Genomic DNA, 13,252 nt, shown 5'->3' with positions numbered 1-13,252 from the left:
ACCACTTTCTCTTCAGATCTATTGATTCTCATTCCAATTATTTCATCTAGGACAGGGTTTCTTACAGATATCTGGAATGTGTGAGCTTGTTGGTTTTTGTTTATTTTAAATGTTTTGATAATTATATTTCAATACACTTGATTTTCTTTGTAATCCTATGTATTTCTTTTATGTATTGAAAACCATTTTTTTCTGAGAAGTGGTCCAGAGGTTTGAGCCCAGGACATCAAAAGGAGCTCTAGAACTTTGATTTCACAAATTTACTTCCTGCTTCATCTCTTCTAGGTATTCATGTTGTTCTTATGGAAAATCATTGGTTTTCTTACTTTGAGTCTCTGCAGTTACTGCATTACTTGTATCTTCTTTTGAGGGATCTCTACATCTAGAATAATTTTTAATACTAGTTGATGTTCTGTTTGCTTTATAGCTTTAATCCTTAAATTGGGACTTTGAGGTAGGGCCAAGACCAAGGGTCTTATTGTGCTTTTGGCTGGATCTTCCCCAGCACCCTTCACGGTGACCCTCCATTTCCTGAGGTTAGGCCCTCTCACTCCACTCTAGGGTTCAGAGCACTGGATCTTCAGGGCCCTCTCAGGGCAGAGGATTAGGGACCTCAGAATCTCCTGTCTGAACAGGGTTCCCAAGCCCTAAGTCCTGGGGCTTTCTGATCACCTTGGGGCTTTCCTGGGAAAACCTTCTGCTTCTTCTGCTTCTCAGCTCCACATGTCCCTGAACTGTCTCTGGTCCAGTTTGGAGGCTGCCCTACACCTTGTTAGTTCTTCCTTTTCCTATTGTTTTCTTAGAATTTTGACTGACCTCTTGTGGATATAAGAATTCTTTACTCTGGTTTCTCAGTATAATTTGTGATCATTATTTGATCTATGAGCCCCAGGGAGTGGGTGGGTGAGAGCTGGGTAGCTTGTCTCTGGTTTGGTACCATTTTGACTGGAAGTCCCTTAAAGGTCTTTGAGAAGGGAAATGACGTGATCAGAACTGGTTTTTTTCTTTAATTCAATTTTCTTTTCAGGTCTGTATTATCTCCTTTCCTTCTATCCCCTCTTTTCCCCCTAGTCTCCCTATCTTCAGAAAGCAAGGAAAAATCTAAAACCCATTTTAAACATGTATATAGAGTCAAACAAAAGAAATCCCCGCATCCACCTTGTCCAAAGACCCCATCTGCACCAGTCTGTACTCTGAATCTGTCAGTTCTGTATCTGGAGGTGGGCAGCAGAATGTTTCATCAGGTGTCCCCTGGAATTGTGGTTGGTCCTTGAGTTAATCAGAGTTTCTAAGTCTTCCAAAATTGTTATTGTATAAATGACATTTCCTTTGTTAATTATTATTTTGGATTCTTGTGCAGTTTAATTTACAAACAGTATTTCTGTGACAAATTGTTTTTAACCAAATCATGTCTTGTAAACTGTTTATAGAAAACCCAGGGATAAAAATGATCTATTCATTGTGGAAGGCCTTTTACATTATTGTGTTCATCCTTCATTGCCATCAGAGGAATGATGATGTGACTTGCACTTGACTTTGTCTTGAGTGAGGGGGGGCTGTGGAGGTCACCAGCCTCACTTCTCCTCCAGAGCCATCTGAATCCAGTGACCAGACATTATAACAGCAGAACGTACAGAAGGGAGAAGATGCTGAAAAGACGAGTGCAACATTAGATTTAAATCTAGAGCCCCTGGAGCTACTTACAACATGGTTCTAAAAATGAAACCCAACATTTTCACTTTGTGTCCGTACATACAAGTCTTCCCAAGCATCCCCTTCATTTCTTACAGTACAATAGCATTTCGTTGCTCTCACGTACTTGTTCAGTCATCTGCCAGTTGAAGGGCACTGTCTCATTTTCCAATTCTTTGCAAATACAAAACAAGCTACTATAAATATTTTTGACCGTATAGTTTTTTTTTCCTTTTTCTTTGATCTCTTTGGGTCATAGACCTTGTAGTGGTATCGCTGGGTTGCACAATTTGGGGGCAAAGTTCCAGATTACTTTACAGCTTCACCAGCAGTGCATGTTTTCCCACAGCCCCTCTAGCGTTGTTATTTGTTTTGTCAGCTTAGCCAGGCTGATGGTTGTACCAGGCTGATGGTGCAGTACCACCTGAGGTGGCACTTCAGAGTTGTTTGAATGATCATTTCTTTAATTATTAATTATTTAGAGCTTTTTAAAAATATGGCTATCGATAGCTTGAATTTCTTCCTCTGAAAGCTCCCTTTGTCTTCTAACCATTCATCAATTGAGAGAGGACTCATAAATTTCAGTGTCCTGTGTATCTGAGAAAGGACCCTTTTATCAGAGAAACTTGCTGTAAAGATTGTCTCCGATTTACCTGTAGCTCTTCTCATTTTAGCTGAATTGGTTTTGTTTGAGCAAAAACTTTTTTTTTTTTTTGGTTTTTTTCTCCACTTAATAGTATTTCACTTTTTCCCAATTATATGCAAAGATAGTTTTCAGCATTCACTTTTACAAGATTTTGAGTTTCAGGTGTTTTTCTTCCTCTCTCCCCTCCCCAAGATGGCACGCAATCTGATAAAATTTATACATGTACAATCATATTAAACGTATTTCCACATTAGTCATGTTATGAAAGAAGAATCAGAACAAAAGGGGAAAACTGTAAGAAAGGAAAAAAAAGAGAAAATAGTCTGATTTCATTTGCATTCAGACCCCATAGTTCTTTCTCTGGATGTGGACAGCATTTTCCATCATGAGTCTTTTGGAGTTGTCTTCGATCCTTGTGTTGCTGAGAAGAACTAAGTCTATTCAATGTGTCTGTTACTGTGTACAGTGTTCTCTTGGTTCTGCTCACCTCACTCAGCATCAGTTCATGGAAGTCTTTCCAGGTTTTTCTGAAGTCCTCCTGCTCATCCTTTCTCATATCACAATCATATGCACTGGCTCATTCAGTCATTCCCCAGTGGATGGGCATCCCCTCAATTTCCAATTCATGGCCACCACAAAAAGAACTGTTATAAGTATTTTTGTACATGTGAGTCCTCTTCCTCTTTTCTGATCTCTTTGGGATCCAGACCTTGTAGTGGTGTTGCTGGATCAAAGGGCATGCACAGCCCTTTGGGCATAGTTCCAAATTGCTGTTCAAAAACATAATAACTCTTCGTGAGCCCACCTCCCTCTTTTGGGTCCTGAACTCGTCCTCTGACTCTAGGCATGATGAGCAGTTTCCTCTGTGCTCTTTTAATTTGCTTTTGACACCACCCTTCATGCCTAAATCATGTGCCCATTTGTTCTGTGGTCTGAGCTGTTGGCCTGTACCTAGTTTTTGCCAGACTCCTTTCCAGTTTTCCCAGTAGTTTTTGCCACATAGTGAGTTCTTGCCCCTTGGGCAGTCTTTAGGTTGGTGATCTCAGTTGTTACTGTATATTGTGTACCTAATCTGTTCCACTGATCAGCCTCTCTATTTCTTACCCAAATTGTTTTGATGACTATGGCTTTGTAGTATAGTTTGAAATCTGGCGCTGTGAGGTCCCCTGTTCCTCCAGATCAATTTTGTTATTATTTTTTCTAGTTCTGTAAAGTCATCATTTGAGAGTTGATTGCTATGGCACTGAATAAGTAAATGTCTTTAGGTAGTATTGTCATATTTGATAGTAGCTTGATCTACCCTTGAGCAATTAGTATTTCTCCATTTATTTAGATCTGCCTTTATCTGTTTGTGTGTTTATTTTGGCAAGAACTGTTTTAAGAAGATGCGTTTGACAGCCGTGTCGAGGATAGACTGCTATGGAGTTTGTTGGGAAGGTGTAGCAATGTTCAGGCCTGGCAGGCGGGAGAGGCCTCAGTTAGACAGAGGCTGGCAGGGGTTCTTCACCTGGGATCTATGAATTAAAAAAAAGTATTTTGATAACTCTAATGTAATCAGTTTCCTTGGTAACTCTAAGTATCTTATACATTTGACACTACTCTGAATAAAAATTGTATCAGCTAGCGTTACTTGAGCACATTCTAGACATGACCCTGGGAGGAGCACCATTATGATCCTCATTTTACAGATGGTCCTGACAGGTGCACGAGGATGGCCTTGAAGGGTCCAAGGCAAGATTCCAACTGAAGTCTTTCTGATTCGAGGGCACCATCTGGGGTCCTGGAGAAGGACTGCCTCAGTTTCCCCAGACTGACAAAGAGGCGCTTGATCAAACAGGTGAAAACCTCCTGGTGAGGCAAATGGAGACAATAGCTCCATTTTACAGATGAGGACATTTTGGAACAGAGTTTGTGACTTCTCCAAGGTCCTACAGAATTCAGTTCCCTTTGCTCCCAGTACCTTTCTTCTTCCTTAGACTATGACCATCAGACTCATTCTTAACTCTTGGGGCCTTCAGGGAAGCTGCCTGACTCTGCTTTTCCTGGAAGTGGACAGAAAGGACCAAGGCTGAGATGTTTAGGCTTGCTTCCTGGAAATTCTAGGTGAAGGAGAGCTTTCAGGCAGTCCCACAGGCAGCTCTCCCTAAAGGTTTCCCATGGAGCCTCAGCTCCTGGCTGGAAGAAGGAGGCAAACGCTGGTGGTCTGGCCAGCAGGCTGAGGATTGGGCTGGAGAGCCCTGACTTGGCTTCTGACTTGAGGGAGTAGGGACTGATTTTAGGTGGGAGCTGGACTCTATGGGGCAGGGATCATGGATACTAGAACTGCCTGCTTATCTTCTCCCAGCTTCTGCCAGTATCCTAACAGATCAGCTGTTTTCCATCCCTTCTGCAGCCCATCCACTGGAATCTTCTTTGGGTTTTCTCCATTGGCACAGGCTGTTCTCAGTGGACACTTCACAGGCTCTCTTAGTTGCCTTCTTGGTCTGCCTTTGGCCCCATCTGGGCCTGCCACCCACCAATTGTTGTCCTCCTCCCCAGGCTTTGGCCCCAGCTGGGAGCTCCAGATGCCCCAGGCTGAGGGAGGAGGACAGGAAGTGCTCCAGCAGGCCCCATCCTCCTGATTTTACTCTTGGCCATGACCCAGCCTTTGAGTTGTCTATCAGACTTTGAACCCTGGGGCCAGTGACCTCAGGCAGATCAAGAGTTCCTGGTGGGCCAACTCCAGTGTGCCCCTAGCCCCCAGCCTCCCTTCCAGACAGAGGCAGCTCCACTGTCTTGCCTGACTACCTGGCCCTTGGCAGGGTGAGTACATTGTGAAACTGGTCCCTGCTGGTGGGATAGGTGTTGTAGGTGTAGGATTTCTTGTAGGTGTTGTGTGTGTGTGTGTGTGTGTGTGTGTGTGTGTGTGTTGCTACCAGGGGCCTGGGGGAGTGGACTCATCTGATGCTTTATTCATTAGGTCTGCCATCTTCTAGGCTGGGATTGGGCCTTTAATCTCCCCCAGGGCTTCCAGCACCTTCTCTGGATAATATTACTAAACATGGAAGGTACAAAGCTCAGGGAGAGCAAGCTCCTGCATCGAATGTGGTAGCTCTGCTGATTGTATGCATGTGCTGTGTATGTGCATGTGCTGTGTGTGTGCATGTGCTATGTGTGTGTGTGCATGCACATTCAATCAGCATACAAGTGTATGTGTATGGGGTGGGTGAGGATGAGTTAGGAGGGCAGTGATCACCAGGGACCCTCTTAACTCCAGCTTGGTGAGCCTGCCCAGGATTTGTGGAGTGTGTATGGTGGGTCAGGGTGGATCCGTTCACTGTCAGTCCTAATGGTATTGATGGAGGCTAGCAGAGAGCCTCTTGGTACCCAAGCTTCTGCCTGTAGGGAGCACCTTTGTCCCTGCCTGGCCCCAAGCAATCCTTGATCCAGCTAAGCTCTGTGACGCTGCCCTTTGCTCTGCCCCTCACTTTGTGACTGGCTGCCTTGGTTCCAGGGGAGGTGGGGGGGCGCAGCCTGGTTCTGTTCCTGTCTTGGCCGCTTCCATTCAGGGGCTGACCGTCTGTCCTAGCATCTGATCCTGGTCAGGGCCTCGGCCTACTCTGATTTCTGACCTCTCAGCCATTCATTCATTTAGCAAACATTTCCCGCGCCCCCATTCCTGTGGTGAAGGCCCATGCTGCTAGGGGGATGGAAAGGTGACTGACACTCTCTCTGCTTTCCATGAGTTTCCCAGGGGGCAGGGAAGATGCCATTGAAATAAAGTACCAATAAAGGTGGTGGTGTTGGAGGGGCGTAGGAAAGCTCCTTTCCATACCAAGGGTGCAGCTGTCCTGGAGGAGCCTGGGACTGAGTGTGGAGGCCAGAATAGGGGCTCTCTCTCTGGGGAAAGGCAGCTGGAGGCCAGAGCCAGAGAGCCTGGGCAGAACACAGCAGGGTCTGAGGGAGCTCCAGATAGATGCTTAGTGAGCAGAGGAGGTTCTCTCATGTCCAATTGCTTCTTTCAGTGGAGGAGGTCTAGACTTGGTTGTGGGCATGGTCAGGGCAAAGCCAGGGTTCTCAACTGCCAGTGTGTTTCTGCTCCATGTGCCCAAAGTTACCCTTTAGAAAAGATCAGGCCAGGCTGAAGGCTGCTCAGGGGGCCGCTTGTGGGGAGGTCAAGCTGGGGGGGGGCCCGCTGGGGAGGCCACTTGAGGGGGTACACTGGGGGGCCCAATGGGAGGGCAACTGGGGGCCCTACTCAGGAGGCCATTTTGGGGGCCTGAGAGGTCACTTGAGGGGGCATGTGGGGGGTCCCCGCTGGAGAAACTACTTGAGTGGGCCCAGGAGGGTGCTTGGGGGGATGCTTGTGGGGGGAATTCAGGGGGTCCCTCAGGAGTCTGCTGCAGTCATTTGGGCTTTATTTTAAAAACTGAATTTTCCTTTCTGTTCTGAAGTCCCCAGAAAGTAGGAAAAAGAAAACCCATCACACAGGTGCGTAGTCCTTTAGGAAAGGCAGCAGTAATGTTATTGCTGTTTCAAATGAAGAGCTTCTCTTGGGATCCTGGCAACAGCTGCATCTAGGCAGGGCAGCCTAGCCTTGGGCTGTTTATTACCAGGGACTTGGCCAAGATGACCAAGCTAGTCAGTGGTGGGATTAGAACCTGGGCAGTGTGGTGAGTGTCCTTATTACCACAAACAAATGTGCTCTGGTTTAAATCTCTAATGAACCCAAGAAGGCAGGGCTCCGCAGCATCTGTGCACTTCCCCCACTTGATTTCTGCCCAGAGCTAATGGAAGCATCTTTCCCCTATCAACCCTGGGCCCTGAAAGCTTCCACTGACCCCACCTCCTGGTGCCCTTTGCCCCATTTGGGAGAGAAGTGGAGAGGGAGGGGAAAGAAGGAGAGGAGGAGCATCTGGCAGAGAAATGAAGTCCAGCTATTGATCTGCTCAGCCTTCCTGGCTTTCCTGGCAGCCAGCCTCCCCCACAAGGAGCCACAGCCTGCATCCAAGGCTCAAAGGAGCCCGTGGAACCTGCTCCTGAGACTTCCAGGAAAGCAGCCTAGGTAGACCAAGTGCTTCTGGGGTCACTGGTCTCTGGCTCCCTTCTTGTGCTCTGTGTAAAGAAGGGACACCCAGGACAATTCTCCTCCCCCTCTAGAGGCAGCTAGGAGGCTCAGCAGTGGATGGAGTACCGAGCCTGGAGTCAGGAAGACCTGAATTCAAATGTGGCCTCAGATACTTCCTAGCTGTGTGACCCTGAGCAAGTTACTTCACCTGTTTGCTCAGTTTCCTTATCTGTAAAATGAGTTGGAGAAGGAAATGGCAAAACAGTCTAGGCTCTTTGCCAAGAAAACCCCAAGTAGGGTCACAAAGGGTCCAAACATGGCTGAAAACAAGTGAGCATGTGCTCCTCTGCCAGGCAAGGGACCATTTGCTCTCTAGAACATTCCTTCCCCAATGTGATGGGACCATAAAAGGCACAGCAGGGCTGTGAGTGGCATGGACAGAGGCTTGGAATCTGATTTCCTCATCACCCAGCTCCCTCCCTCTGCGGAGTTGTTGGCCTCCCCAGGGAAAGAAGGGCAGGCCTTCAGTCTTTCCTCCTCAACCCCCCACCGAAAAAACCCAACCTCAAAACTCCCCAGGGAAAAGCAGAAGAAGGGACATGGACATGGACATGGAGAGAGAGGTCACAGCTGCTACCTGATCAGGAGCTTTGCACCTCCAGCCACCCCCATGGATCTGCCCACCTTGGGTTCTTGTTCTTGGTTCAGGCCAGCTCCCCACGAGTCTAGCCCTGCCTCCCCAGGTCTTCCTCAGCTTGCCTGGTGTGGGGTCTCCTCCCTCCCTCCTTTCCCGAGGCAGACCAGTAAAGGGAGAACTGTGTGTAATTGGTTTCCTTTGTCATGCTATGCATTTTATGCATTTAAAAACATTTTCCTGAGAAAAGGGTCCACAGGCTGCTCAGGCATGGCTCATGAGGAGGCTCAAGGCCAGAGGAAGCATCCCTTGGTGAGGAGGGCCGCTCTGCCAGCGAGAAGGTCTATGAGGATGTGGGAAGGAGATGGCAGACAGGGTTGTTCTTGAGGTACTAGATTTAGAGGGAAGAGGGAATGAAAGACCATGAGGCAACTGGGCAGTTCAGTGGTCAGTACAGGAGTTCAAATCCTGCCTCAGGCAAATCATTTCATCTCTGCCTCAGTTTCCTTATCTGTAAAATGGGGCTAACAATGTCTCTTACCTCACAAGATTGTGGTGAGAATAAAACATATTTCTAAAGCTTTTTGGGGCAAACCTTATGGTGCTATAAATTCTAGCTGTCATTACTAATATTCTAAGCTAGTTCAACACCCTAGTTTTACAGATGATGACCTGTGGCTGAGAGAGGTTATTGGGCCTAGCCCAGGTTATACTGCTTGAGTTAGAAGATTCCTTAGGAGACATCCAGGCAAATACCCCTCCCCCCTGCGCATGAGAGCTGAGTGGCTTATGAATAGATAACTAGTCAACCCTTGGAAAGTTCGCCCTTCCCTACCCACCATTATTGCCTGGGTTGCCTCTGGCCTGCTTGGTGCCACCGCTGAGGTGGACATTCCTTGTCACAGCCTGACTGAATGCCAGGGTCCAATTACCACTGACTGTACCCTGATTTTGCCACCACTGACTGTACCAAGGGAAGGGGGCCCAGGCTGGAAGCAGCAGGAGACTGTGGCCTGGCTCCTCTCAGCTTTATCACCCTGTTCCTAGAATAGCAAGGCCCAAGCTTGGGGTTTGCCTTAAAGGCAGTTCTTGGGCCAAGTTGGGAGTCTCTGGTTTGGCAGCCAGTCAGACCATGAGACATGAGTGCACTGGGGAAGGAGGCCTGAGGTCATGTTTGCTCTTTCACATGAGACTGGAGGTGTAAGGGAGGGCTTCCTCAGTGGTCTCCTTGGAGAAGGTCTTCCTAAGAGACCAACTATGGCTGCTCTAACAGGGTTCTCTATCTCTCCCTCTTTCTTTCTCCGTAGATGTGGAGGTTCCGTTTGGCCCATGGGGGCCTACGGCTCCTGAGTATCCGACATGTCTCTAACTCCTACAGTAGCCTCTACTCTGAGTACAAGCCCATCAAGAAAGTCATGGTGGCCAACCGAGGTGAGGCAAAGAACCACTGGTTCTTCCCATCCTTGCTTTCCCCTCTCACAGCCAGCTGGCCTGGCCCAGGAACTCCACAGCATCTGTCTGGATCACATACATCTCTTGCCTGTTCCAGAGCAGGACCCAAATATTTGTTTCTTGATTTTCCCAGGTGAGATAGCCATTCGAGTGTTCCGGGCCTGCACAGAACTTGGCATCCGCACGGTGGCTGTGTACTCCGAGCAGGACACAGGGCAGATGCACCGGCAGAAGGCAGATGAGGCTTACCTCGTTGGGCGTGGCCTTGCCCCAGTGCAGGCCTACCTGGACATCCCAGACATCATCAAGGTGGCCAAGGTAAGTGGGGCAGGCGGGGCTAGGAGTCCTGTGGGGAGCTCAAGAAAGGGACCCTCGAGGTTCAGCCAAATGCTCCCCTGCTCCATGCAATGGCCACTTTTCCTGGACAGGAGAATGATGTTGATGCCATCCACCCTGGCTATGGCTTCTTGTCGGAGCGCTCTGATTTTGCTCAGGCCTGCCACGATGCAGGAATCAAGTTCATCGGTCCCAGCCCTGAAGTGGTTCGCAAGATGGGGGACAAAGTAGAGGCGCGGGCCATCGCCATTGCTGCAGGTACGCAGTGTCAGGAAGTGAAGCCCAAGGGAATGGTGGCAGGAGGATTCCTAGCCTCACTGCCATGGAGATCCCATGCCCCTGTTTCTCCACAGGCGTCCCAGTAGTTCCAGGCACAGATCACCCCATCTCCTCCTTGCACGAGGCTCATGAATTCTCTAACAGCTACGGCCTCCCAATTATCTTCAAAGCTGCCTACGGGGGTGGGGGGCGTGGCATGAGGGTCGTCTACAACTTTGAGGTAAACAAGAGTTGGGGGCTGGGGCAGAACTGGTGGAGTCAGAACAAGACCTATCCTTAATAGAACCCTTCCAGTCAAGACCCCCAACAACCCTGACCTCAAAAGTATGGAATACCCAGGGCAGAGCCAATAGGCAAATCCTAGAAGAAGGGCATAGGGTGGGTTGTGTGACTTGGAACAAGAGGGCTAGTCTCTGTCTTGTTCCCATACTCCAGGAGCTGGAAGAGAATTTTAACCGGGCTTATTCTGAGGCCTTGGCTGCCTTTGGGAATGGGACACTGTTTGTGGAAAAATTCATTGAGAAGCCACGTCACATTGAAGTGCAAATTCTGGGTGAGTGACCCTTACCTGGGCACTGCCCTCTGACCCCATGAGGCCTGCTCTGGAGCAGCAGCACTTGGGACCTGGGAGCAGACGGGGAGGCTGGGCCAGGGGGTGAACATCATGAGAGCGTGGGGAGTTCTTGAGTTCCTGGGGGGATGACCAGCTCTGCTGAGTGAGCCCGGGTCCCTGCCTCCTCCAGGGGACCAGTACGGGAACGTTCTGCACCTCTACGAACGGGATTGTTCCATCCAGCGGAGGCACCAGAAGGTGGTGGAGATCGCCCCCGCTACCCATTTGGATCCCCAGCTCCGGAGCCGCCTGACTAGCGATTCGGTCAAATTAGCCAAGCAGGTGCACTGGGGGCAGAGGGACAATCCAGGGCGGGTGGGGAGGTGAAGGGAAGGAGGAGGGCCATGCATCCAGGTGACAGTGAGAGGAAAAGGACATCTGGAGATCCAGAGAGAGCCAAGAGAGTCCTCAGCTGCCTCTGTGCCTTTCTCTCCCTCCTCTTCCTCCTCTGCTCTCCTTCTCCTCCCTGCTCAAGCTACCCCTCTACCCCCATGACTCCCACCCACTGCTCCTGATTTGCCTTCTCCTTTAATCCCTGGCATTAAAAAGGCAGTAAGCTTCCTCTAAGAAGGCCCCAAGGGCTGAGCCTTCCTCACAGAGGCTGCCCATCTTCTCTGCCAACATGGGCCTTCTTGGAATTCCTTTTCTGCCCAGGCCTGTGCTCCTTTCTGCCCCTACAGGCAGCTCTCCTTCTGGCCCAGTGGCTTGGGCTCACAAGCTCCTCCTGTCATCTTTGAGAGCCTGTGAGCTGTGGGCCCCCAGGCTGGCAGTCTGAGGGGCACTGGATCCCAGTTCTTCTGACTCCAGAGCTGTCACCCTCTGCCCCTTCCCGAAAGCCTCCTCCCCCTCCGTGAGCTGGGGCAAGTTCCCAGGCAGTCTTCCTTTCTCCCTCTTGTTGAACCACTCTTGTTTAGTGGGGAACTAGGCTTATGTCCTGCCAGACTTGCTGATGAAAGGGCTGGCCCACCTCCTCCCTCCTCAGGCTGTCTGGGCCCCTACTCACTCAGCTTCCCCCCACAGGTGGGCTACGAGAATGCAGGCACAGTGGAGTTCCTTGTAGACAAATACGGCAAACACTATTTCATTGAGGTCAATTCTCGGCTACAAGTGGAGCACACGGTCACTGAGGAGATTACCAAGTGAGTTTGGTGGTAGGTGAGCAAGGTGGATGCCAAGGGAAGGTGCCTCACGGGTCAGACGGGCAACCCCTGGAGGTGGGGTGCAGCCCCACTAAGACCAAACAGGCAGGCTCCAGAGAACAAAGTACCCCATATCAGGTAATTAGCCTACCTGGGAGGTGGCAGGGAGCTGTCCCGGAGCCTCAAGTGCTGAAGAGCCCATCCCCCTCCTCTAAAGGCCAGCTTTGGACAAAGCCCTGGCCCTCTGCAACTCAGCCAGCCTTTCTTACAGGACACTTACCTGGCAGAGCCAATGCAGAGGAAAGTTAGCACACGCCCTCAGGCCACAGGAGGCAATAGACAGATCCCCTGAGTCCTCACCCTTATTTCACTGAAACCATTCTGGGCAGCAGAATGAATAAGCTTGGCCTCTTTTCCAGGGGACCCCCTGGGTGAGGTCACTGCCCTTCAGTGGGAGGGGGTCCTTTTCAGGACTTGGCTGATTGACACCCAGTCCCCATTTGGTGCAGGGCTTCCTGCAGGCCTCCTAATGGCCTGGGCACAGCTGCACAGACTGACACAGAGCAGGGGTGGGGTGGGCACCAGCATATAGCACCTCAGTATTTCACCGGGCATTTCTCCAGCTGCCCCTTTCTCTAATTCAGACTCCTCTGAATATCTCCCACTGCCATAGTGAGAGGCAGGAGATAGTGGGTGCCAGTGGCGGCTGAGGAGCCAGGCGCTGGGCTGTGAGGGCAGCAGGGCAGGGAGCCCCTCCCCCAACTTCAGTTTTGGTTCTGTGGCTGACCACTTCCTGTCTCTAGGCCTCAGTTTCCTCATCTATAAAGTGAGAGGATTAGCTCAGCTCATGTGCAGGGTTTGCTTGGTCCCGGTCCTCACTCTGCTGCTCTGTTCTTTCTTGCTCTTTCTTGCAGTGTAGACCTTGTCCATGCCCAGATCCATGTAGCTGAGGGCCGGAGTCTGCCAGATATGGGCCTTCGGCAGGAGAACATTCGAATCAATGGTTGTGCGATCCAGTGTCGGGTCACCACAGAGGACCCCGCCCGAGGCTTTCAGCCAGACACAGGCCGAATCGAGGTGAGGAGGGCTGGCCCTGCTGCCTGACCCTGACTGATCCTTTCCCTTCCTATGCCTCCTTTTCTCCTACTGTCAGAGGGGCCGTAACTAGGACCTAGGTGGCCTTTCAGCGTCATGGAGCAGGGGAATCATTATTTATTGCACAGCTGTTCTGATCCATGGGAGTCTCTAGGAAACAGGGTCCTGCTTGGGCTGCCCTCCTCAGGGTTACTGTCACAGTAGAAGCCCACTGAGGAGCAATGAGGCCTGGTCCTAGGCCTCAGAGAGCCTACCTCAGGCATGAGAAAAGTTTCCCCAAGTAGGCTACTCTGGGCCATGAACACCTGAGAGAGGGACC

The 13,252-nt window shown here is 50.1% G+C and overlaps 1 protein-coding gene across 4 annotated transcripts in view; it reads left to right on the top strand.

Annotated features, from left to right (window-relative positions):
• PC (pyruvate carboxylase) overlaps positions 1-13,252 on the top strand; it is a 93,248-nt gene that overhangs the window by 57,610 nt on the left and 22,386 nt on the right. For 3 of the 4 annotated variants that reach the window (XM_072639216.1, XM_072639214.1, XM_072639215.1), the window contains exons 2-9: positions 9,327-9,450; positions 9,605-9,789; positions 9,900-10,065; positions 10,161-10,306; positions 10,522-10,639; positions 10,830-10,981; positions 11,720-11,838; positions 12,753-12,915. In XM_072639216.1, the coding sequence (XP_072495317.1) occupies positions 9,327-9,450; positions 9,605-9,789; positions 9,900-10,065; positions 10,161-10,306; positions 10,522-10,639; positions 10,830-10,981; positions 11,720-11,838; positions 12,753-12,915 (1,173 nt within the window). Of the gene's footprint in view, positions 1-5,033; positions 5,141-9,326; positions 9,451-9,604; positions 9,790-9,899; positions 10,066-10,160; positions 10,307-10,521; positions 10,640-10,829; positions 10,982-11,719; positions 11,839-12,752; positions 12,916-13,252 lie in introns of those variants that run through there. The other variant, XM_072639217.1, reaches the window with a different exon arrangement.

The sequence above is a fragment of the Notamacropus eugenii genome, chromosome 2 (assembly GCF_028372415.1).
Source record: "Notamacropus eugenii isolate mMacEug1 chromosome 2, mMacEug1.pri_v2, whole genome shotgun sequence".
NCBI lineage: Eukaryota > Metazoa > Chordata > Mammalia > Diprotodontia > Macropodidae > Notamacropus > Notamacropus eugenii.
This window is presented reverse-complemented; position numbering and strand designations above follow the sequence as displayed.